The sequence below is a fragment of the Spea bombifrons genome, chromosome 3 (assembly GCF_027358695.1).
Source record: "Spea bombifrons isolate aSpeBom1 chromosome 3, aSpeBom1.2.pri, whole genome shotgun sequence".
Classification (NCBI taxonomy): domain Eukaryota; kingdom Metazoa; phylum Chordata; class Amphibia; order Anura; family Pelobatidae; genus Spea; species Spea bombifrons.
This window is the reverse complement of record NC_071089.1, coordinates 41,868,589-41,895,452: the sequence shown is the minus strand read 5'-3', so window position 1 is coordinate 41,895,452 and position 26,864 is coordinate 41,868,589. Positions and strand designations below refer to the sequence as shown.

General features: G+C 44.3%; 1 protein-coding gene across 1 annotated transcript in view; it reads right to left on the bottom strand.

Annotated features, from left to right (window-relative positions):
• FUCA2 (alpha-L-fucosidase 2) overlaps positions 1-24,292 on the bottom strand; it is a 57,757-nt gene extending 33,465 nt beyond the window's left edge. The window contains exons 1-3 of the mRNA XM_053460264.1: positions 24,078-24,292; positions 23,098-23,285; positions 18,765-19,104 (exon numbers count right to left, since the gene is read on the bottom strand). Coding sequence (XP_053316239.1) covers positions 18,765-19,104; positions 23,098-23,285; positions 24,078-24,292 — 743 coding nt within the window. The remainder of the gene's footprint in view (positions 1-18,764; positions 19,105-23,097; positions 23,286-24,077) is intronic.
• Between the last annotated feature and the right edge of the window lie 2,572 nt (positions 24,293-26,864).

The following is a 26,864-nucleotide window of genomic DNA, read 5'->3' as shown; positions in this document are numbered from 1 at the left end:
AGTTCGCAGCAGTCTATGACCCCCCCATACCGCAAAGGATACCACAGGCGCGGAGAGTCCCAAAACGCTGCGGGGCGGCTGGGGATGGACGAAGTGCTGGAACGATGAGCCGGCCGAAGAAGATGTCCACACCGAGGGCTGTCGAGGGGCCACGCGATGTCAGGAGTGTAGCTCACGTCGTCTAGACGATCAGGATGGCCGAACCCGGGGCGAGCAGGTTTGTAAGAGAACCGGAGCAATCCGTAGCCTACGGGGCTGCGCGCGAGGAGCTCGGGACATCCGTCCAGTCGGCAGTCGCGATGGGCCCACGGTCTTGACGGCTGCGTTTGCGGCTGGATGTTAGCGGGGGAAGGCCCAAAGAGTGAAGGAACTCCACGGCCTCCGAGGGGGCCTTGAGGATGTAACTGGCACCCTCCTTGATGACCTGGAGCGCGAAAGGGAACCTCCATCTATAGGGCACATCGTGAGAGCGTAGGTGAGCCGTGACAGGTTGGAGAGCTTTGCGCCTTTGGAGCGTTCTGGGCGATAGGTCCGCGTAAAGTTGAAGTTCAAAATTATCTAGGCGCAATTGCACAGACCTGGCCGCCCGCATGATGTCCTCCTTAAGCGCGTAGTCACGCAGCTTGACAATAATGTCCCTGGGGTTGTCAGCCGTCTTGGGTTTAGGCCTCAATGCCCTGTGGATCCTATCCACGGCAACGTCCGACAGCGGAACATCAGGCAGGAGCTGGCGGAGAATCCGATGCAACACCTCATCGGCGTCCTGGTACGTCTCCGGGACACCCCGAATGCGAAAATTGGCTCTACGGGATCTATTCTCCAGGTCTTCCTGGGCATCCTGTAGTGTGTCGATTTCGTGGCGTAGGGCAGCCACCTCAGTTTCCAGCAAGTGTTGCCCGCGTTTGAGTACGCTCGAGTACGTCCGTGCAGGAGCCAATATCCGAGATATCGCGCGTCAATTGGCGTAGTTCAGCGTGGATGTGATCCATCAGGTCTTTCTTGACCGACAAGACCAAATCTTTAAGTTCCTCCACGTCCCTTTTAGTGCAGGAAACCGAGGCCCCATCGTCAGTTGGGCCCGACGCCGCCATCATGGGAAGCGCGGGAACTTCGGCCGCAGGTGACTTCTTCTGGAAGATGGCTGGTACTGTCTTCCTCTTCGGCAGCTTACGAGAGCCCCCAGTCATGCCGGGTGTCTCTGCGAACGGAGGCGATATAGAAAAACGAGGTAGGTAGCCGTTGTCAGTGCTAATTGTAGGGCGTCATGGAGGAGCAGATTCACTGCACGTCCATCTTGGAGCTCGGCCGGCCACGCCCCCGTTTTTTTTTTTTTTTTTAATCAAGGCAAGCCGGGCCACGGAGCTGGCGACGGCCGCCTAATCATTGATGCAGCGTGAGGGGCGAAAGCTCCGCCCATCACGCTCAGAGAGCAGGAGCACCGGATCGCATTGAGCATGAGGGGTGAAAGCTCCGCCCCCTCATACAGACTGCAGGAGCACTGGATCGTGCCACAAGAGCTGCATGAGGGCTGAAAGCTCCACCCCATCACACAGACTGCTGGAGCTGGAGCACCGGATGTCGTGTCACTCACGTACATCCTGTTTGAAAATAAAACGGCAGTCTTCATCTATCACTCCTATCAGGGCCCCAAAGTGGAAGGAATAGGTAGGTCAGTACAATAATGTATTTTAAAAAAAAAATTGTATATGGCATTAAATTATTATTTCAATTATAAACATAAAAATAAATAAGTGTGTGTGTCTGTGGAGGGGGACAAAACGCATAAAGTTTTTTTTTTTAATTCTTAAAAAAATGGAGATTCCTAGATTTATTTTTATATAGATATAATTGTCTAGACACATATATAAACACTTATATATAGATTAGACACACAAGTTCAGCTCCCCAGTGTCACCTTTGTCCCCACAAAGGATGGGCTGTTTGGGGACAAAGATGGCAAACCCTACGTGTGTTATCAGGTTCTATGTGGGCAGTGTGGACGCCAGGGTTGGCTTTGGGGTGTGCAACCTTCACAGGTCTATGCCTATAATGTAGGGGGTTTTAAATATACCTTTAATGCAGAGTTTTTATGTGAATTCTATTTGATCTATATCTGCAATGCTGGGTTTGTGTGTTATTCTGTTGATTTATATCTGCTATGCTATGTTTCCATACATTATTTATGTATTCAAAGAAAAAGGGGCGCATGTACAAAAGGGGCCCTATGTACATGCGCCCCCTTTTCTTTGATTATGCCCTTTGTACATGCGCCCCTTTTTCTTTGATTTCGCCCTATGTACATGCGCCCCTTTTTCTTTGATTTCGCCCTATGTACATGCAACCCTTTTTCTTTGATTACGTCTGGTCTTGAACATCCTGAGGTTGTCAGGTTGCTGCAGTGCATTGCTTGAGGAGTTTTGTTTATTATTATTTTTACTTTTAATTTTCACTTTTTAATTTGAACACATATCACGTGATAGAGTGATCTATATTTCTTAAGCATTATTTATGTATACCCGTAAACACAGGGTTTTTATGTCTTATTCAGTTGATCTATACATGAACGTACTGTTTACATGTGTGGTTTATTTGATCTATACATGAACTACAGGGAGTAAGCAAGAGAGGTATGGTTTAGTGAATGAGGGACAAGGGGACTCTAGGGATGATTACTGGGGAGAGTACCATGGTCAGGGTCAGAAGGAGGGAAGACTGCACCCTAATGTACTTTCTGTAGGAATAAATAGAACCGTGTAATTTTTATTTATCCAGAGATAAAACGCCATTTCTGAATTTGTAGTCACTTCAGTGGACAAAACATTCTAGGCCCAAAAATCAGTGAGAAGAAAGGTAAAGGTTTTTTGTTATTTACTCTATTTCAATCTGCATATTTTATTAAAAATTATTAGTGGCACTAAATTGTGGCTTCAGATGTAACATGACTTTTTTAGTGTGGATGGTGTAGGCTTTCCTTTCTCCGGGCAAGTAACGCTAATGTGAATATGCAACCTGTGACTGTGGGAAACAAGGTAACTGTGGGGCTCAGAGACACGGGGGCAGAAGTGACTCTTGTGCGTCCAGAGCTAGTGAGCTCTGAGGACTTTATTCTTGGCAAGAACTTAACAGTGCGGGGAATTGGGGGAGTACGTCATGCAGTGCCAATGGCACGAGTATTTTTGGATTGGGGAGCAGGGAAGGGTGTAAGAGATGTGGGGGTATCAGATAACATTCCTACTAATGTGTTACTGGGTACTGATTTGGGTAGGCTGTTGTCAAAATATATGCCGGAGGATGACACTTTTGATTTATCCAGGTCTTCTAGGGGCCCTACCTGCCTACCATAGAAAGGGCTGTGTATAAAAATGTACCAGGGCAGCCTCATGGGGAGAGAGGGCAGAAAGGTTGTGCGTGTCTGCCTGTGCTAGAACCCAGAATGTCTGAGGTGCCGTGGGAGAATGTGGAGGTTTTGCATCACTGGGAGGGAGGACAGAGCGAATCTGTGCCAGAACCAGGAATGTCTGAGGTGCCGTGGGAGAATGTGAAGGTTTTGCATCACTGGGAGGGAGGGCAGATTGAATCTGTGCCAGAACCAGGGATGTCTGAGGTGCCGTGTGAGAATGTGGAGGTTTCGCATCACTGGGAGGGAGGGCAGAGCGAATCTGTGCCAGAACCAGGGATGTCTGAGGTGCCGTGTGAGAATGTGGAGGTTTCGCATCACTGGGAGGGAGGGCAGAGCGAATCTGTGCCAGAACCAGGGGTGTCTGAGGTGCCAAGTGAGAATGTGGAGGTTTCGCATCACTGGGAGGGAGGGCAGATTGAATCTGTGCCAGAACCAGGAATGTCTGAGGTGTCTTGCGAAAGTGTGAGAGGACCACCCGACTGTGAAGAAGGGCAGAGAACGAGTGAATGTCCGTCTGTGCCAGATCCCAGAATGTTTGAGGTGCTGTTTGAGAATTTGAAGGTTTTGCCTCACTGGGAGGGAGGGCAGAGTGACTCTGTGCCAGAACCAGGGATGTTTGAGGTGCTGTGCGAAAATGTGAGGGGGCCACCCTGTGAAGAAGGGCAGAGGGTGAGTGAATGTTCCTCTGTGTCAGGATTAGCTGGTTCCCAGGGTCCTGTATGTATGCATCCTTGGAGTGGAACAGGTGGAGTGACAGATGTTTCAATCATAGCTGTGGTAACCTGGCAGCAGAATAGGGGACAAAGAGAGGGCTTTGGTGCACCCGTGCCCGTATTCTGTGGGACTACGAAGTCAGGACACAAGGGAGAGGGTGAAACTGGTGGCCATTCTGTTATCCCTTACAAAGGGCCTACATGGTTTGGGAAGCCAGGGCGAGACACCCTAGCTACCCATCAAGTAGATTTGTTGGGGCTTGTAGCTATACCGAGCCGCATGGAGAACCAATCTGTTACTAAGGGGATGGACTATGCCCCTGGGTACCCTGAGACCATGGCCTTATCCTGTAACAGAGCAGACAACGTAGCCGATGCTTTGAAAAGTACCTTCTGTAGGGTGGGTTTTCCCAAAGAAATACTTTATCTTAGCCGGAAACTGTTACCCAGGGAAAAGTAGGTAGGCGCAGAGATAAGCTTGTGGCTTAATCTCTGGGCCACCATCTTATTTGGGGGAGGTGTCACACCAACTTGTGTAGTGCATACATGGACTTGCTACCTGGTAGAGATGGTATGGCCAATTTCAGTATTAGAGGGGTTAATTTGATTGTACAGGCATGTGGTGCCAAAAGGTCTTGTGAGATAAATTTGTCCTTTTGAAGCTCGGACTCCAACCGGGGCCTTCTACGGGGTGTTAGGTCCTGCAGTGGAGCTGCCGTTTTGTCTAGGTTCAAATGTAGACGACCATATGCCTGTATCCCCTCATAGATACTGGATTCTTTGATATGCTAAGTGACCACTAGCAGTCAGGAAAACCATTTCATATCCAGGTCATATCAAACACATATCAATAATAACTTATATATTCATTATCATACCTCCTTGTGTGCATACCTAGAACGGGGAAAGCACACCCTAGAAAAAGAGTACAAACATGGCAGCGCCACTTAACCAGTTTGGAAGGAATTGTGAAGTCTGTGATGTTCAGTCATAAGTAGCTAGTGTGACATATCTATGGACTTCACAATTTACAATAAATTCATAAATGCATGAATTATTGCTGTGGCGAGCACAGGAGGGACAATAAAATTAAAATTAGTTATTTTGACGGATATGTTTCCACCACACAAGGGGGAGGTCACTTATGGTACCCCTTCCCTCCGCTTATACCACCTCTGGGCCGGCTTGGAAACTCGAGATGAACTGGGGAAGAGTATAAAGTTTATGAGAGAAGATGGGTCAGTGTGCTTACTAGGGGCCAAGATCTAATTTTGAGTAAGTCGCCATCTTTCCTTGCCGGAGCCCTACGGACAGAAAAACTGTTACTTGACCATTCAGTGAGTAGTTAGGTTTTCTGTAATTTTCTCCTTTTTATTTTTATCTGTTGGTGTAAATCTGTTTACACTCCCAATCCCATCACAAAAGATTCTCATACATCTGCCGAGCTCTGATGTCACCTTTATCTAGCGTACATGGATGGTGAGGAGATAATATTCTGTCTATTCCCTGCTATTTATTTTGGCCTTTTAACACTTTTGGTTCCTGGGATTGTAATGTGGTATTCTGTTATTGCAAATGAACAATTTAATATAGTTTTAAAAAGAATGATTTATAGCTATTTGGATAGTACAAAGTGTAGCTCAGATATTGTCAGGGCTGCTTTTTATTCCCAGTCTGGGCCTGCCTCCAGCCACCCAGTGTCACTTCTGTCCCCAATCAGCCCCTCCCAATGTCACCTCTGTCCCCTATCCCAGTCTACAAACAGAGGTGAGTCACTCTTGGGTCAGATGTCCATCTCTGCTTATGATTGGTTAACGCAGCAATCATGCAGGTGAAGTTTTTTTTCTTCTTATTTCACCCTGCTGCACTGTAAAATGTATATCTGTCCAACTCAACCTATAATCTGTGCATAGAGTTCCTTGCCTGAAGGGTTTGTGTACTATTATCTGTCATATACTTTATTTACAGATAAAACCTATTTTTCAACAATCATGTCATCCAAAAGTGGTGCTCAGAAACGTAAAAAGGCAAAAGAGGAGCAAATGAAAATTCAGAAACTCCCAAAAATAAGCCACTTCTTTTCCACCCCAACTGTGTCTGAGAGTGCTAAAGCTAGTAGTGAGCAAAGTGAACAATCTGTGCAGGAGGAAAGTGCAAATGTCGTCAGTGAGACAGGAGTCAGTGAGGACAATCACTCTACTGCATCTCCGCTGGTGGAAGACGACAATCCAGGTGAAGGCTGTAGCACAATGCAAGACCAACCAGTAGGCATCACCACCAATATAGACATTGATTCAGATTTGGAGAGCAATAGAGCAGCTTCAAGTGGTGGTATAGAGAGTAGTATTGTAGGTGAGAAATATGTGACTGATCGGGGGCATTACCCAGTCACGATAACAGATGCAAATGTTAAAAAGTTTATATTGGCTCATGGCCCATGAAGACTTCCAGGACCTTTCCCGCGGGATAACGATTCAATGAAAAGGTGCTTTTCTGAGCACTATTATGAGCGGGTGACAAAGACAGGGCTTAAACTTTCTGTAATGTGGCTGTGTTACTCTCCAAAACTTAATGCCGTTTATTGTGAACCATGCTGGTTATTTGCAGACCGTAAAAAGGTGGGGTTTGAACCTGCATGGGCGAAAGGGATCAAGAAGTGGCAGAGGCTGTCTGCTAAAATTCAGAAGCATGAGTATTCACAAACTCATATTGAAGCTTGTCTAGTATACGACCAGTGGAGGCGGCATAAAACTGTAGATGAGGAAAATGAAAACCAGATAAGACGGGAAAAAAACTTTTGGAGGCAAGTTTTAAGTAGAATTGTTAATGTGACTTTAACAATGGCAATGGCTAATCTGGCCTTCTGTGGTCACAGAGAGCGTTTGGGGGAGGTGAACAATGGCAACTTTCTGACCATTATAGAACTGCTTGCAGAGTATGACCCAGTCTTAAAGGAACTTCTCCAGTTACCCCAGTCTCAAGGTACTGTAAAATACTTAAGTCCTAAAATTCAAAATGAAGTCATAGAAATTCTGCCAAGCAAAGTGCATCAAGAAATTGTTACTGAAATCAAACAAGCACAATTTTTTTCCATAATAATGGATACAACACAGGATATATCTAAAACTGATCAAATGAGTCAGATATTTCGTTATGTTTCTGTGGAAAGGGATAGGAATTTGAGAGCTTCTAGCATTACAGTAAAGGAGGCTTTCTTAGGGTTTCAAGCCATTGGAGATCAGACGGCAGCAGGCATAGAAAGTGATATTGTTGCCTGCATAGAAAAGAAGGGCCTTGACATATCAAAGTGTCGTGGTCAGGGATATGACGGTGCTGCAACAATGAGTGGTGTATATTCTGGGGTTCAAGCTCGTATTGCACAGAAAGAAAAAAATGCCCTGTATGTTCACTGTGCAGCACACAACCTTAATTTAGTTATTCAGGATGCTGTTGCTGACATAGAGGAAGTTTCCTCATTCTTTGACATCGTGCAGAGCGTATATATATCTTCTTTGGGGAAAGTATACGAAGATGGAACGTTCTGTCATCATTCACTGCTGAGTCCTCCGTCACACTAAAAAGTCTTTGTCCTACACGCTGGTCTTCTAGACATGATTCCCTGCTTGCGTTGCGTTTCCGTTTTGTAGATATCATGCAGGCATTATCAAAAATTATCCTTCTCTCTTCAAAACCAAAAGAGAGAGATTATGCTGCAAGTATAAAGAAAAAAATTGAATCTTTCCAGTTTGTGTTTCTGATTGTCCTGCAAACAAAAATCTTGAACCATGTCAATAGTATTTCAAAAGTCTTGCAATCGACAGACATGGAATTGTCTGGTGCAGTGCAGCTCATTCAGAATGCTGTTACAGCCCTTTCCAACTATAGGAATAATTTTGAAGACGCAAAAGCAGCTGCAATAACACTTGCAGAAAAGTGGGGAATTGAAAAGAAGTTTAAAAATAAGAGAATTAAAAAAGTAAAGCGCCACTTCGATGAGCTTTGCATGGATGAAAGACTAACTGACCCAGAAGAACACTTTAAAACAACTGTTTTTTATAGGTGTTTGGACACAATCTTAAGCCAGCTCTCAAACAGATTTACTGTCATGAATGCAGTCCTTAACAGATTTCAGATAGTTCAGCCCATCATTCTTGCTTCTGAATCTGATGACAATTTGATAATAGCAGCAACAAAACTGCATGAGTTCTACAGTGAGGATATTTCACCAGATTTTCCTGGGCAACTCCTCTCCTTCCGTTCAGCACTTCAGGAAGGGATTCGCAGTTGTTCCACTGTGAAGGGCCTTGCTTACCTCCTGCTTGTTGAAAACAGTGCATTATCTTCTACTCTCCCTGATGTTTGCATAGCTTTGCTGCTGTTCCTCACCCTCCCAGTAACAGTGACAACTGCTGAAAGGTCATTTTCAAAGCGTCTCAGCAAAGACTTTCGGGACTTGCAACGTTAGGCATTGATAATGAGAAAGCTAGAAGACTGAAGATTGACAGCATTGTTGACGACTTTGCAGACGCGAAAGCAAGGCGTCGTAAATTTTAATGAGAGAGTAGTAAGTGTGAAGTTAAATCGCTTTCGTTACAAGTTACGGTTTTAGTTACAAGTTCTACTAACAGGTTTTTTGGTTGAACCTTGCATGCTTGGTTCCAAGTTGAACTAACCAGTTGAGTTGAATGCAGATTCTCGCACCCGGGCCCTGAGGCGTCTAGTTACGCCCCTGCACACAAGTAAGAAAAGGGGCAAGACAAATATCACATGATCTAATTACCATGTCAGGAAGGAAGTAATTAGATCAAATCCTGCAACACAATATCCGGGGGAAGGACAGAATGACATGAGACATATATAATTACCGTATTTGCTCGATTATAAGACGACCCCCCAAAATCAAATATTAATTTAGGAAAAAAACAAAAAGCCTGAATATAAGACTACCCTATAGGAAAAAAGTTTTACTAGTAAATATTAATTCATGTAAACTAATTTTCATATTTAATAAAAGCTATGATTGAGAAAAATATATTTTTTATTTCCTTTTATTTGCCAACCTGCCCCCCCCCAGTTATGCACATCTGCCCCCAGGCTTGCCACTCTGCCCCCAGAAATGCCTTATACCCCCCTATTTGCCCCTATATGGTTAAAAGGCATATCATGGGGCAGAGGGGCATATAGGGGGTTAAAAGGCATATCAGAAATGTCTTATACCCTCCTATATGCCACTGTGCCCCATGATATACCTTTTAACCCCTATATGCCACTCTGCCCCATGATATGCCTTATACCCCTATATGCCACTCTGGCATATAGGGGGTTAAAAGGCATATCATGGGGCTGAGTGGCATATAGGGGGTTAAACTGCATTTCTGGAGATATATATACTGCTAACAGCAATCACACTCCTATCAAGCCAAGGCAGCCAGTACATGCTGGAACCTGGGGATGTTAGAAGTGTGATTCTCCCTCCCTATGCCATGCTACCACCCCCACCCCACCCCCCTTACACATCCATGCTATCACACACACACACACACACTCATTCACAAACATTTAAATACTCATTCATTCCATTAATTACACATACACACACACGCTCAAACCCCCCCCACCCCCTTACCTGAACTGCAGATCTCCCACTCGCAGACATCTGCAGGGGCCCGGCTGTGAGAGCAACTTCTGTGGCCCCGCCCCCAGAGGAAGGAGGGGGGAGGTAGAGTTATGTGAGGACTGTGCTAGCTTCCTGTTCCCCTGCCGCTAATAGCAGAGGCGCTGCTCGCGATCAAATCCCGGTAAGCAGCACGGCCGAAGCAGAATGAGGTCTGATTAGAAGACGACCTCGGTTATAAGACGAGGGGTATTTTTCAGAGCATTTGCTCTGGAAAAAACCTCGTCTTATAATCGAGCAAATACGGTACATTAATTGGGGACGTAGACATGGAATGACGATTGACATTTAATCGGTTTGAGACAGACAATGGCCAGGACACAGGGATAACAGGAGCTCAAAGGATTAATAGCTACCTGTTATGTAATTGATGATTAGGTATGCAGCAGTGACACATAGTCATACCTACAGGGGGTCTTAAGACAAGGGCTAACTCACACAATAACAGGGGAAACACTTCACACCTATATATGGCTCTCAGGCCTCTCCAGGTGATGGAGGGTTATGTCACAATTATGTCAGCGTCCAAATATTTCCCGACCTAACTGTATCATTTCCAAAATTAACTTATTACCGTATTTGCTCGATTATAAGACGAGGTTTTTTCCAGAGCAAATGCTCTGAAAAATACCCCTCGTCTTATAATCGGGGTCGTCTTCTCAGACCCCCCAAAAAATGTCTGCTGGCGCCATGCTGCTTACCGGTCGCGTGCAGCGTCTCTTCTGTTAGAAGCAGGAGGACAGGAAGCTTGCAGCGTCCTCACAGAGCTCTATCTCCCCCTCCCTCCTCTGGGGGCGGGGCCAGAGAAGTTGCTCTACAGCCGGTCCCCTGCAGAAGTCTTCGAGTGAGAGATCTGCAGTTCAGGTAAGGGGGTGGGGGAGGGTTTTTGGGTAAGTATGTGTGATTAATGTGTGTTTAATGTGTGAAGTATGTGTGATTAATGGAATGAATGAGTATTTAAATGTGTTTGTGTGTGATAGCATGGATGTGTAAGGGGGGTGGGGGTTGTAGCATGGCATAGGGAGGCTGTAATCCCACTACTATCATCCCCAGGTTCCAGCATGTACTGGCTGCCTTGGCTTGATAGGAGTGTGATTGCTGTTAGCAGTTTGATATATATCTATATCAAACTGCTAACAGCAATCACACTCCTATCAAGCCAAGGCAGCCAGTACATGCTGGGTTAAAAGGCATATCATGGGGCTGAGTGGCATATAGGGGGTTAAAATGCATTTCTGGACCTCCAGAAATGCATTTTAACCCCCTATATGCCACTCAGCCCCATGATATGCCTATATACCTCCAGAAATGCATTTTAACCCCCTATATGCCACTCAGCCCCATGATATGCCTTTTAACCCCCTATATGCCAGAGTGGCATATAGGGGTATAAGGCATATCATGGGGCAGAGTGGCAAATAGGGGGGTATAAAGCATTTCTGGGGGCAGAGTGGCATAACTGGGGGGGGCAGGTTGGCAAATAAAAGGAAATTTAAAAAATATATTTTTCTCAATCATAGCTTTTATTAAACATGAAAAAATAATTTACATGAATTAATATTTACTGGTAAAACTTTTTTCCTATAGGGTCGTCTTATATTCAGGCTTTTTGTTTTTTTCCTAAATTAATATTTTGATTTTGGGGGGTCGTCTTATAATCGGGGTCGTCTTATAATCGAGCAAATACGGTAATAAATGGTTGGTAATCCATATTCAAGCAGATTTAAAGTTAACACTCTAAAATATATTTCCAGAGAGTATTCCTCTTAAAACATGCAAATGGACCTTGCATATATTGATGCCTGCAAACACAATCACTGTAAAGAAGTCTCCCACAGTTCCCTCTTATGGCCATCTTATTGAGTAGCATGAGAATCAGGAAAATGCGGCTTATTGGGTTTAGGGGTAATTATTTCTGAGGATTTAAAGATAGGTAGACAATGCAGAAGAGCAGCAGGTAATGCTAGCAGAATGCTTGGTTGTATAGAGAGAGGTATTACCAGTAGAAAGAGGGAAGTGCTCATGCCATTGTACAGATCACTGGTGAGACCTCACTTGGAGTACAATATTGGAGACCGTATCTCCAGAAGGATATAGATATGTTGGAGAAAGTTCAGAGAAGGGCTACTAAAATGGTTTATGGATTACAGGATAAACCTTACCAGGACAGGTTAAAGGATCTTAACATATATATAGCCTGGAAGAAAGACGTGACAGGGGGGATATGATAGAAACATTTAAATACTTAAAGGGAATCAACACGATAAAAGGAGAGTTTATTTAAAAGGAGAAATACTACCACGAGGTCATAAACTGGAGGGGCAAAGGTTTAAAGGTAACCTCAGAAAATATTACTTTATGGAAAGTGTAGTGGACGCATGGAATAGCCTTCCAGCAGAAATGGTAGATGTTAATACAGTAAAGGCATTTAAGCAAGCATGGGATAGGCATAAGGCCAAGCTAGATAAGGGCATGTACTAAAGGAAAGTACTCAGAGGTTGGGCAGACTGGATGGACCTACCGGTGATCACCAGACTGGTGATCTGCCGTCACTTTCTATGTTTCTTATACAATTCATAAGCGTTTACAAGTATGGCTTTGGAACAGGAAACAACAGAAAATTAGTGATATGGTTTGTGTTTGGGGCTGGGGTTGGACCATGCTATATGCTGTGTAGCCTTGTGTACGTCTACAATCTTGTCCATGACATCCTTGGACAGCTCTTTGGTTTTGGCCATGGTGGAGAGTTTGGAATCTGATTGATTTCTTCTGTGGACAGGTGACAAATTGAGATTAGGAGCACTCCCTTTAATCCCTTAAGGACAATGGGCGGTCCCTAAACCCATTGAAAACGATGCTTTTTGAGCCCGTACATATACGGGCTTTGTCATTAAGGGGTTAAGAGAGTACTCCTATTCTCAGCACATTACCTGTATAAAAGACACCTGGGAGCCAGACATCTTGATGATTGATAGGGGATCTATGGATCTTTAACCCCTTTGTTCCCCTATAGACGTACCTACTCCCTACTGACAGCAGAAGCCGGCTTTCTGCTGTCCGATCGCCTGTAACAGCTTCCGGCATGAAAGCCGGTAAGCTGTTACCGGTAAACTGCCCGATCGCGCAGTTTCAAACGCGCGATCGGGCATTCCCTTCCGGGTTGCGTCACTGCTGACGTAACCCGGAAGGTCATCGGAGGACAGGATATCCCCTGCGGGGATATCCTGCCCTCCGATGAGGCACAGAGACGCTACGATCTCTATGTTAATTCATTTAAAAAATAATATTAATTAAAATAATAATATAAATAATACTAAAAAAATTATAATGTGAGCTGTGATGTCACTGTGACATCACTGGCATGTTCAGGAGGTCCCTAGGAGGACCTCTTACCATTACTGTGTAAAAAAAAATAAATATAAAAAATACAAAAAAAATGTAAAGAAATTACCGTATTTGCTCGATTATAAGACGACCCTGATTATAAGACGACCCCCCAAAATCTGAATATTAACTTAGGAAAAAAAGAAAAAGCCTGAATATAAGACGACCCCAAAGGAAAAAAGTTTTACCAGTAAATGTTAATTCATGTAAACTATTTTTTTTAATAAAAGCTATGATTGAGAAAAAGATTTTTTTTGTTTTTATTTCTTGTATTTTCCAACCTGTCCCCCAGTTACGCACATCTGCCCCCAGGCTTGCCACTCCAATATGGCACTGTGGCCCATGATATGCCTTTTAACCCTCTATATGCCACTGTGCCCCATGGTATGCCTTTTGACCCCCCTATGTTCCACTCTGCCTCCAGAAATGCCTTATACCCCTATATCCCATTCTGGCATTTAGGGGGTTAAAATGCATATTATGGGGCAGAGTGGCATATAGGGAGGTATAAGGCATTTCAGGAGGCAGAGTGGCATTAAGGGAGTTAAAAGGCATTGTATAGAGCACTCTGCCTCCAGAAATGCCTTATACCCCTATATGCCACTCTGCCAATTAGGGGGTTAAAAGGCATATTATGGGGCAGAGTGGCATATAGGGAGGTATAAGGCATTTCAGGAGGCAGAATGCTCTATTAAATGCCCCCTTAACGCCACTCCAGAAATGCCCTATGCCCATTTAACACACACACACACACCCTATACCCCCATTTAACTAACTAACACACACACACACACACACACACACTCTCTCTCTCTCTCTCTCTCTCCCCCCCTCTCTCACCCCCCTTCCCCCGCTCTCCCCCCTCTCTTACCGGTGCTTCCAGCCGGGGCAGCGGGTTGACGTCGCCTTGTGCTGCAGCCGGAAGGAGGTGTGGCTAGCAGCGGGGGTTTGTATGCGTCCGTCGCGTATACTTTCCCCGGCTGTCAGAGATCAGAGTTCCCCGCACCGGTGCGGCACCGGTGCGGGGAAGTCTGATCTCTGACAGTCGGGGAAGGTGTATGCGACGGACGCAGACAACCCCCGCTGCTAGCCACACCTCCTTCCGGCTGCAGCGGACGTTGTCTACGCGGATCGCGTAGACGTCAACCCGCTGCCCCGGCAACACATCAGGAAGCACCGGTAAGTGTGTATGATGGGGGGGGGTCGGGTGAGACAGGAGGATCCAGGTCCCCTGCAGCGGTGCGGGGGATCTGGATCTTAGTCTCCTAATCAGACCTCTATTTGAGGTCTGATTAGAAGACGACCCCGATTAGAAGACGAGGGGTATTTTTCAGAGCATTTGCTCTGAAAAAAACCTCGTCTTATAATCGAGCAAATACGGTAAAATAAAAAAAAATTAAAAAAAATATATATAAAAAAAAGATAATAAAAAAAACCTTACATCCCATTGCCCTAGAATAATATCTAGCCAGTATAACCCTTCTGCCCCTGTTCACAACCCCAAACCGGTTAAGCCATAGGCATAAAAATTATACAAAATTGTACACCTAATAGTATGCTCCCTGGTGCTGGGAAAGTCTGGAAAATCTATATAAATTAGATATTTCTGAAATCAGGACACCTGAATTGATAAACTTGGAGGGGATTTTCCATCACTTTACCTAATTTTGTGAGGATTCAGAGGGAAAATGTAAAAAAAATTAGTTTATTTTTCTAATCTTCGCTAGTTTTTACTAAATTTCTCATTCTAAATCAGCTCTCAGCTAATCATCCAACTATGGTATCAAACGAAAGCTCTATCTCTACTTGAAAAAACAATATATAGTTTACATGGGTACACTATTCACAGGAACAGAGAATAATCGCTAAACCGACATACCCCAAAAATGGCAAAATTGCTCTGGGCTTTGAGGTACCAAAAACCCCTGGGATTGAAGGGGTTAAGTAAAACGCAAATCAATTTATAACTTAAATGGATTATTGTGGATTTTTTTGTTGTTATTCTGTCTCTCACTGTTCAAAAAAACCTATCGTTAAAATTATAGACCGATCATGTCTTTGTCAGTGAGCAATTGTACAAGATCAGCAGACCAAATCATTTTTCCTTCACTGTATTTACCATCTGTGACTGTCTAGCCTTATCCACCTATCAGTTGCATACCTGGCGTGGGACAGGCGGTCCGCCCCGGGTGCCGCTCATCAGGGGGGTGACACCACCCCTCCAGAGATGGACAGTATTGTCTGCCGCTAGAGGAGCAGGCTCGGTTGAGGAGCTCAAGGATCTCCCTCTAACTGACTTTATGCTAATCAATGGAGTGGGAGGTCTGTTAATGCAGACCTCCGATCCTGCTCCCTTGAGATGTGTGCGGCAACTGCTGCTGTGTGTCGGGATTTGCTGTCATATCCTGGTGCACAACACTAAAGCCACGCCCAACGCCTTCCGCGCTCACTGCACTGGAAGGAGACTTAATAAGAGGAGCCTGGAGGAAGAACAAAGAGGAGGAGGAGTAAAAGTAGCTGTAGCGGGAAAAGTGACAGAGGAAAGGTAGGAAAGTGCAAGAGGATTAGTAAATGTGGGATAGTAAGTTTGTGAGAGTGATGGGTGTTATGATGTAGCCTGTACCATTGCCCATGTTTTGTTCATTATATAACTATGAGAGTTATGCTCTAAAGTACATCATAACTCCCATCACTATATACTATGCCAGACATTACATGAATATGAGTATATGGATGAGTGAATGAATGTTTGTGAATGAGTGTATGAATGTATGTGTGATAGCATGGATGTGTAAGTGGGGGGGGGATAGCATGGCATAGGGAGGCTGTAATCACACTCCTATCATGCTCAGATTCCAGCATGTACTGGCTGCGTGGGCATGATAGGAGTGTGATTGCTGTTTTTATATATATATATATATATATATATATATATATATATATATATATACACACACACACACACACACACACATACACACACACACCTCGATTGTAAGACAAGGTTTTTTCAGAGCAAATGCTCTGAAAAAAATATCCCTCGTCTTATATTTGAGGTTGTCTTCAAATAGAGGTCTGATTACAAGACTAAGTTCCAGATCCCCCGCAGCGCTGCAGGGGACCCGGATCCTCCTCTCTGGCAGCCACTTCCCTGGGGGCTTCTATGACTGAGCGCCGGCATCACATGACCTTCCGGTGCTCCACCATAGAAGCCTCCGCGGAAGTGCAGGCAGCAGCAGAGGTTGTCTGTGCGCATCCCGCAGCACATGAACATTTGCGGCATGCACACAACCTCCGCTGCTGCCGGGGCTTCTATGGTGGAGCACCGGAAGGTCATGTGATGCCAGCGCTCAGTCATAGTAGCCCCAACAGAAGTACTGGCCACCAGCAACGGAGATCTACATCGCACAGACCTCCACCGGCTGCCCCACTAGACACCAGGGAGTCCGAAGTACGGGTCACAAGTAAAGGGACGCACTGGTAAGGCGGTGGGGGGGTGTTTAAGAATGGCATGGGTTGACGATCATGTGCCTCCTGCTGTCTCAGGCGCTTTTGACTGTATACACTACTCAACAACATCTAGATTATGTACCTGTATACTGTTTATGTTCTCTACATTTTACCCTGCTCAATAAATGGAGAATTGAGAAAATTTAAAAAATAAAATAAATGAATAAATAAAAAAGGGGCATTTCAGGGAGGCAGAAATATGGGTGTATGAGGTATACCGGAGGGGGGGGGCAGATGTGCATAACTTAAATAAATATTTTTCTCAATCATAGTTTTTATTAAATATGAAAACAATTGTTTACATGTGAATTAATATTTACTAGTAATCTTTTTTTCTTATAGGATATTGCTATTGGGGTTTTTGTCCAATTTTGGTGTGTTAATTACTTTAAAAAAAAAAAAGTAATTAACACACCAAAATTGGACGGAAAAATGTATATGCATATATAATTGATAACAGCAATCACACTCCTATCATGCCAAGTCAGCTAGTACATGCTGGAATCTGGGCATGATAGGATTGTGATTTCTGTTTATATTACCGTATTTGCTCGATTATAAGACGAGGTTTTTTCCAGAGCAAATGCTCTGAAAAATACCCCTCGTCTTATAATCGGGGTCGTCTTCTAATCAGACCCCAAAAAAATGGCTGGGGCCATGCTGCTTACCGGTCGCGAGCAGCGTCTCTTCCGTTAGAAGCAGGAGGACAGGAAGCTTGTAGCTTCCTCACAGAACTCTATCTCCCCCTCCCTCATCTGGGGGCGGGGCCAGAGAAGTTGCTGGTACAGCCGGTCCCCTGCAGAAGTCTTCGAGTGAGAGATCTGCAGTTCAGGCAAGGGGGTGGGGGAGGGTTTTTGGGTAAGTATGTGTGATTAATGTGTGAAGTATGTGTGATTAATGGAATGAATGAGTATTTAAATGTTTGTGAATGTGTGTTTGTGTGTGATAGCATGGATGTGTAAGGGGGTGGGGGTTGTAGCATGGCATAGGGAGGCTGTAATCCCACTACTATCATCCCCAGGTTCCAGCATGTACTGGCTGCCTTGGCTTGATAGGAGTGTGATTGCTGTTAGCAGCAATTACACTCCTATCAAGCCAAGGCAGCCAGTACATGCTGGGTTAAAAGGCATATCATGGGGCTGAGTGGCATATAGGGGGTTAAAATGCATTTCTGGACCTCCAGAAATGCATTTTAACCCCCTATATGCCACTCAGCCCCATGATATGCATATATACCTCCAGAAATGCATTTTAACCCCCTATATGCCACTCAGCCCCATGATATGCCTTTTAACCCCCTATATGCCAGAGTGGCATATAGGGGTATAAGGCATATCATGGGGCAGAGTGGCAAATAGGGGGGGTATAAAGCATTTCTGGGGGCAGAGTGGCATAACTGGGGGGGGCAGGTTGGCAAATAAATGGAAATTTAAAAAATATATTTACATGAATTAATATTTACTGGTAAAACTTTTTTTCCTATAGGGTCGTCTTATATTCAGGCTTTTTGTTTTTTTCCTAAATTAATATTTTGATTTTGGGGGGTCGTCTTATAATCGGGGTCGTCTTATAATCGAGCAAATACGGTATATTAATATTATTATTGAATTTTTGTACAATTTTGGTGTGTTACTTTTACTAAAAGTGTGGTTATTTTTATTTTAAAGGTGGAAGGGTCATTTTCGGTTTCGGCCAAGTGAATTTTCATTTTGGTGCATCCGTACTCTATACTAAGCCAGACACTGAAGTGGTAGGCCTACACCGCATCAATGTTTGGCTTAGTATATAGCGATAGGTGTTATGCTGAGCCACCATCAGTGCGTGCCTCAGTATATAATGATAGCAGTTATCTTGTAACGCTTTCAATGTCTGCACCAGTATTTAACAATAGAAGCTATACAGATTTAAAGTGTGGGGGGGGCACATGGCCCCTGGCACCTATACAAACCCTATGATGTATATGGATAAATGCAAATGTAGTGTTCTGAAAAAAAAACAAACAAAAAAATTATACTCGGTGGGACACTTAGAAAATAAAAGGTATCACCTTTAAAGGTATTCTTACTCAAAACCATATACTTGCCTTTCATTGTACAGCCAGGCTAAGAAGCCAGTACTATTCCAGTATTCATAGGGAGCATTGCCATCTCCATCAGACCATAGGATTTCTGGCTTGTATTTTCTCACAAGCTCATACAGCTCAGGCAAGGATTTTGTGTTAGGAAACTCACGTGTCTTGAAGGAATTTGCTTTATCTGACAAGAACAAAGGGTTGAACCACTCAAACAGAGAGTGGTAGAGCCCAAAGTGTAAATCCGTGTTATTCCTAATGGCTCCAACCAGCTCACCAACCAAGTCACGCTTGGAACCCACATCCACTGAATTCCAGTTCCAGGAGAATTTCGAACCCCACAAGGTATACCCTTAAAAAAAAAAATAAAAAAAAACAAAACAGTTATTTGTGCTCACAATATAAGCTAAGTTGTGGCATCTAAATAGCAAATATATAACTTGTAAATACATTTTTATATCCAATTATCATTGATTCTAAGAAAAAGTTTCTTATAAAATAACATGTTTTTTTATATATAACAATACAATTAAACAGCAAAGTGGTTCAAATATCAGAAAGAAATACCGTACTTGCCGGCGTATAGCACGCACCGGCGTATAGCACGCACCGGCGTATAGCACGCACCCTCCGCAGGACCGGAAGTGAGGGAGACGTCGCTGCAAATCGTGCAGCTCTAGGATTTATCGGCGTATAACACGCAGGTAGGGTTTTAACTTCGTATTTTGGTTTAAAAAGTGCGTGTTATACGCCGATAAATACGGTAGTTCACCTGTAGACGGTAGCTTACCTGTTTCTGTATCTTATATACTCATTTTTAGATCCTCAAGATTGTAAGCAGGTTTCTCTCCATCTAGTCTGTCAATTCTAGTCTAGTCATACCAAGGGGCGGCTTAACGTAGGGGCTGATGGAGCTCCAGCTCCAGGCCCCTACCTGAAAATAGGCCCAGTACGTGGCCAATGTGGGCCGTGGGCCGGCAGACCAACATTCAAAGCTGCCCCCCGGCCGCGGAGATTAAAGCAGCCGTCGTGCAGCTGTGACACCGCCTTCACTGGCTGCTTTAACTTCATTAAGCGGCCGGCAGAGGTGGTCTTACAGCCGCGGGTCGGCCGCTTTGAACATGTGACGTTCGAGGGGGCGGGCTCACAGAAGAGTTCCACGTGACAAGAAGAGAATCTTCACGCCGGAGGAGAGCAGAAAAATAGAAAGAAAAAAAAAATGGAAGTATTACCAAAAGAATAGTTAGGGGACCCATATTCAAGGGAGGGAGTGGCTGGGTTTTGGCATTACAAAATCAATATAAACGGGGGGGGGGGTGTGGCTGGAGGTTATACACATGGCAGTGGGGGCATCACATTAACCAATACAAAACGGGGGGGCATCAATACACAAGGGAGGGGGTTGGCTGGGGCATCACATGAATCAATACACAAGGGTATGGGGACATAAATGCACAAAGGGGGGCAAAACACAAGGTTGTGGGGGGGCACATTAAACAACAGTAAAGGGGGCCTCTCTGGGGAATCAATAAACAAGGGGCAAAAATATAGAAGGGGCAAATACATTTTTTATGCTTCAGTGTGGCAGAGCCCGTCCTGGTTGTGTGTTTGGGTGTCGATGGCTTTTTAACACTTTTGGTTCCTGGTATTTTAATAATAATGAGATATTCTGTTATCATAAAGGAACAATTTAATATAGTTGATCAAAAAGAATGATTTGTAGCTATTTGGATGGTAAATAGAGTGGCTCAGATAGGCGCGTGGCTCAGATAGAAACATAGAAAGTGACGGCAGATAAGAACCATTAGTCCCATCCGGTCTGCCCAACCTCTGAGTACTTTCCTTAGTACCTGCCCTTATCCTATATCTAACTTGGCCTTATGCCTATCCCATGCTTGCTTAAATGTCTTTACTGTATTAACATCTACCACTTCTGCTGGAAGGCTATTCCATGCGTCCGCTATCCTTTCCGTAAAGTAATATTTCCTGATGTTACCATTAAATCTTTGCCCCTCGACTATGTCCTCTTGTTGTGGTAGTATTTCTCCTTTTAAATAAACTCTCTTGCTTTATCTTGTTGATTCCCTTTAAGCATTTAAATGTTTCTATCATATCCCCCATCACGTCTTTCTTCCAGGCTAAGATCCTTTCACCTTTCCAAGTAAGGTTTATCCTGTAATCCATGAACCATTCTCTGAACTTTCTCCAACATATCTATATCCTTCTGGAGATACGCTCTCCAGTACTGTACACAATACTCCAAGTGAGGTCTCGCAAGTGATCTGTACAACAGCATGAGCACTTCCCTCTTTCTACTGCCAATACCTCTCGCTATAAATAGGCGTGTGTAAGGGGTGTGGCTCTGATAGGCTTGTGTAAGGGGTGTGGACACAAGAGCTTGACTACGAGATAAAATACATGGGGCTGGTGTCCAAATATTTTCAGGGCTGCTTTTCATTCCCAGTCCCAACCTTGCCGCCAGGGCCGTCTTTAACGCAGGGCAAAAGCTGCCCCTTGAGGAGTTAAGATTGTTCTTAGCATCAATGATAATGGGATATAAAAATTTTATTTATTTCCATTAAAAAGGCCCACCAAAATCCTCAGCACCAGGCCCATGATGCTTTTAATCCGGCTCGGGTCATACCCCTTGAATATATGTATTGTAAGAAGCCCTGCGTGAATTGTTGGCGCTATATAAATAAAAGATAGTAATAATGTCCTGTCTCCTCCTTGTACAGCGCTGCAGGATCTGGTGGCACTATATAAAACAATAATTATCCAATGATCTCCTTATATCCTCTCTTTTGATTTCTAGCTCTCATGCCCGCTTAGAAGATTTCTCAAGGGCTGCCCCTATCCTCTGGAATGCCCTCCCCTGGTCTATCCATCTCTCCCCCTGCCCTTATTCCTTCAAAAAATCCCTCAAGATCCACTTCTTTAATGATGCTTACAACATAGCACACTAACGCCCTCCCATATTCCTTTAGCTCACCTTTCCTAGTCCCTCTCCTACAATACTTTTACTAGTGTGGCTGGACTATCCATAACGGCACTTTTACCTATTGTGTAATACACACCCTAACTCCCTCTAGACTGTAAGCTTGTGCGGGGAACTCTCCTGTCTGACAGCCGGGGAAGGTCTGCACAATGGACGCAGACAACCCCTGCTGCTAACGGCACCTCCTTCCGGCTGGAGCGGATTATAAAACGACCCCGATTATAACACGAGGGGTATTTTTCAGAGCATTTGCTCTTGTCTTAAACCTTGTCTTATAAATCGAGCAAATATGGTAGTTAAGTGGCGGATAAACATATGCTTTAACAACAAACAGCACACGAAGATTAAAAAAAGATTTGTTACTGTTGCAGTGACAAATTCCTTTTATGTATCTGTATGTAGTTATATTTTGTAGTTATTCCAATCTGCAAATTATTGGATTTCAGTGCTGTAATTTAATGAGAGGCAAGCATACGCATTTGTGAAATATTGTTACATCTATCTATTCCTCTGCCCACTCTGGCTGTGTACATTTCACAATGTACACTGGCCTCTTAGCACCTACTTTTATATTTCAATTATCTTACAGGTCAATTGGGAGAATACTGTATTATCATATTGGGCCGAATATAGGCCTCACTTTAAGTCTTTTAGTGGGGGTGCAGCCTATAAATCGGGGTTTAGCGCAGGGATGCGCAGCTCGTATCGCCCAACGCTCGGGACATGCAGGTGATTTTTTGTTTCATTTACCACTGCGGCAGGCAAGCAGGGTTAGGATCCAGATCCCCCGCAGCGCTGCAGGAGACCTGGATTCTCGATGCAGACTACCCCTGCTGCTGCTGGCACTTCCGCTGGGGCTTTTATGACTGAACGCCGGCTTCACATGACCTTCCAGTGCTCCATCATAGAAGCCCCGGCGGAACTACCAGCCAGCAGGAGCGGAGGTTGTCTGAGTGCATCGTTCAGACGTTCATCGGCTGGCACTGGCAGCTGGTGAGCACCTGTGTGATACACGCATATAACCTCTGCTTCTGCCAGCACTTCCGCCGGGGCTTCAATGATGAAGCGCCGGCACAGAAGCCCTGGCGGAAGTGGTGAGAAGCAGCAGAGGTTGTCTAGGCAATGCGCAGACGTCCATCGGCTGCCCCCGCTTAACACCAGGGAGTCTAGGGATGTATTGGTAAGTCAGGGGGGCAGGGTGGCGTATCAAGGGAGTGGCCTGTAATCGGGTGTGGCCTATAAAACGAGCCAATATGGTATTTAGGACCAATTATAAAATAACAAAACGGACAATACAAGGGAAAACAGCTTTTGGCAACAGTCTGATTTCCTAACAATAGTTTTTACCTTCATGATGTTTTGAGGTAAGGACAACATACTTTGCCCCTGAAGCCACCAGTAATTCTGCCCACTGTTTTGGGTCATAAAACTGTGCTGTAAACAATGGCCCAAAGTCTTCATACTGGAAACCAGAGGGATAGTTCTTCAACATAAAATTAACATAGGCTTCTGATTTGCTTCCTTGCCAATACCACCTAAAGGAAAATAGGTTTCTGATTTAGGTTTTTAAATGTGTCTTTTGAGTAAAAACAGGCAATTTCTGAAAAATTGTTTGGTGATATGGCAGACATACATTGGAGCAGTAGTGCTAGTAAGGTTTTGCACAAATACTGTTAAACGCTAAACTAGATTCTTACAGTATCTAAAAGTTGTAAGACAGTTTTTCACAGCCACGTTTTAGTTTACAGCAGCAGTCTGCAAAAAAGTGTTGTTACATAAGTTATTGTGGGTAAAGGTGATGAAAAACCCTTCCACTAAAACTTAGGGGTAAGTAGAAGCATAATTATGCTTCTACATACCCCCCAAAAAAGTGTTGAAGCACTAGGCTAGTGAATGTCCTCTGTTGGAAAATGAAATAACATATTTGTATTTCCTTGTCTTGCAAAATAAGGCAATGACAGAAATAGAAAGCAACTTTATGTCAGGTCTGCTGCAACGCAAAACCCAGTGACTGGCCTATAGGATTCTACACAGCATAAGAGAATGCCTTCTTACAACTATATTAAATTGTAATGTAAACTGAAATCTCACAGATGCTAAATTACTTAATTGGCATGCACATTATGTTTGTATGTGAAGCTTAAGCTCCCTAAAATATTTTCTGGGTGGTTCCAAAATTGTTAAAAAAAATGGACAGTCCGTCAGCCCCTTGTGAACATTTTTGGACCGGCTTGGGGGGCATTCGCCAGCCTTTAATTGTGACGTAGATATAAAGCTGCACAAGTCCCATGGCAGTATTCCGACAAATGCAGATCATTAGCACTCACCAAAACCATTCGCTGCCGAAGCTAGGCACGGAAAACACTCCCCAGTGAATGAAGATGCCGAATTTGACGTCATCGAACCATTCTGGCATAGGTCGGGAATCCAGTGACTCCCAGGTTGGTTCGTACGCGATTCGGGGAAGCACGGGTTGAAACAGCAAGACGACCAGCACAGCCAGCAGGGAGGGTATCAGTTGCTGCAGTTGTGCCTGGGCCATGATTGGCACGTAAAGGTTTTTTTTCCTTCCTGTTTGTCTTTGCTAAGGCATGTCACATGACAAATACTGTGCAATTTTATAGGAGGGAGCGAAAGGGTGTCAGAAGTCGCATTTATGGAAATCACCCCTTTTTGCAGAAACTTAATCTGTATAGTATTTATTATGATTAACTCACATAACTCAGTATGTATCGAAAACTGAAATCAAGCTATCAAATCTGTAGACAAGTAATCAAACGCATTTTAGTTGCAAATCAGTGGTCAGATCGGCATCAGGCGTATAATAGCTTCAACAGAGGAAGTGTATATACCGATATATAGAAATAAATAAAATATGTTGTTACACATATATCCCCATACAATATGATATGATTTTACTAGAAAAATTAAAATCTTCAAAGATCAGCCCATTACCATCAAGCAACATTTACGAAAGTAAAAAAAAAGATAACTAGTTAGCAGGGGCGGGCTGGGCAGGGGGGCAATTGCCCCCCAGGCCGCCCGAAATCTAATCTAAATGGCCGCTGGGTGCTGATGCCACCGGCGGGCGCTACTTTAAGGCTAGGTTTCCACTTGGGTTTTTGTCCTGCGTTAATTTCTTGATGAAAAACGCCAAGAAAACTGCCACAGCATTTACCTGCGTTTTGGCGTTTTTTCTGGCATTTTAGCCTTTCTGTGGAAATTGCTTTTTTTGACCTTAGGCAGTTTTTCCAGCCTTTACACGTTAGAATTTTCACCCAGCTAAAAGGGATTAGGATAAATGGCAAGTATCTGCCCCCTCCTGATGTCATTTCCTTGGTAGAGTTCTACTTAAACACGCCCCGGCGGGCTCTATGTGTCTCTTTTCTGTGGTTTGTAAGGCATGTTTTATTCCGAATATCTGCTCCTCTAGGAAGATTGGCCCCAAATGATGGTGCAAATTGTTTGCTGTTGCTTTTGGCACGCAGGATCCAGTTGGGTATGTTTGTTTGTAATGGCATGTTTGTTCCAAATGGTGTGAAATTCAATATGAACTTTGTTTTGTGTGAAACTGTTTGTTTCCAGCCTATTTCTCGTAGGACACACAGATACTGGGTCCATCCTCTGCATTGTAACTGTGGAAAAAAACGCCAAGGCAAAACCCACATGGCTTTTTCATGGCATTTTTTCTCTCCCATAGACTTCTATTGGAGAAAAACGCCAAGATTTCCTTGCAAAAAACGCCAGAGTGTGAACATGCTGCAATTTTGAAAAACTGCCACAGAGCCCAAAAAAGCAGAAAAACGCCAAAGAGGACTGAAAAAACGCCAAACAGAAAAACGCCAAGTGGATATGGCATTGTGCAATTTCCTATTGAAGAACAGCTAACATCTGGCCGCAGCGTTTTTTCACAAAAAAAAAACGCTGTGTGGCTGAATTGGCGTTATTATGGGCGTTTTTAGCAAAAAAAAAAACAAGTGGAAACCTAGCCTAATACTTTTTTTAAAATGTAAAATGGCAAGCCAGATCGGCTATTAAATAAAAAAAAAAATTAGTAGTAAGTATTAAAGTAGCGCCGGCCGCCAGCATTAGCACCCAGCGTGAGGGGTGAAAGGTGAGTGCGAGGGGGCGGAGCTTTCACCCCTCACGCTGCTCCCATCACTATGCGGCCATCAGACTGCTGGAAAACTAATCTAAACGGCCGCAGCGTGCTGATGCCGCCGGCCAGAGCTCTTTTAATACTTTTTTTTTATTTAATAGCCGATCCGGCTTGCCATATTAATTTAAAAAAAAAAAGTATTAAAGTAGCTCTGGCCGGCGGGATCAGCACGCATCGGCCGTTTAGATCAGTTTTCCAGCAATCTGATGGCCGCATAGTGATGGGAGCAGCGTGAGGGGTGAAAGCTCTGCCCCCTCGCACTCAGACTGCTGGAGCACCGGATTTCGTGTCACTGACATCCTGTATACATAGAAAACAGTCTGTTGCTACCAGGGGATGGAGGTCTAGACGAAACCCCCCCAAAAGTGGAAGTAGAAGGTTAGTAAAATTTATTTTTGTACAAGCTATATAATACTTTTTTTGTATTCGTTAAAAATCAAAAAATAGGTATGTGTGTGTGTGTATGTAAGTGGGTCCCCAGTGTTGTCTCTGTCCCCAATCAGCCCCTCCCAGTGTCACCTCTGTCTCCTTTCGACCCCCCCATGTCATTGCTGTCCCCATTCAGCTCCCCAGTTTAACCTCTGTTCCCAATCAGCCCCTCCCAGTGTCATCTCCGTCCCCAATCAGACCCTCCCAGTGTCACCTCTGTCCCCCTTCAGCCCCCATGTCATTGCTGTCCCCATTCAGCTCTACAGTGCCACCTCTGTCCCCAATCAGCTCCTCCCAGTATCATCTCTGTCCCCAATCAGACCCTCCCAGTGTCACCTCTGTCCCCATTCAGCCCCTCCATGTCATTGCTGTCCCCATTCAGCTCTTCAGTGTCACCTCTGTCCCCAATCAGCCCACTTTATGGTATGATCCTGGTAGGGTACTCATATTAGCCTTTACAGTTTTCCTGCTGCTGTGTACTATACTTCACATAATCCTCAGCCAGTATCATGGGGGGCATTTAACT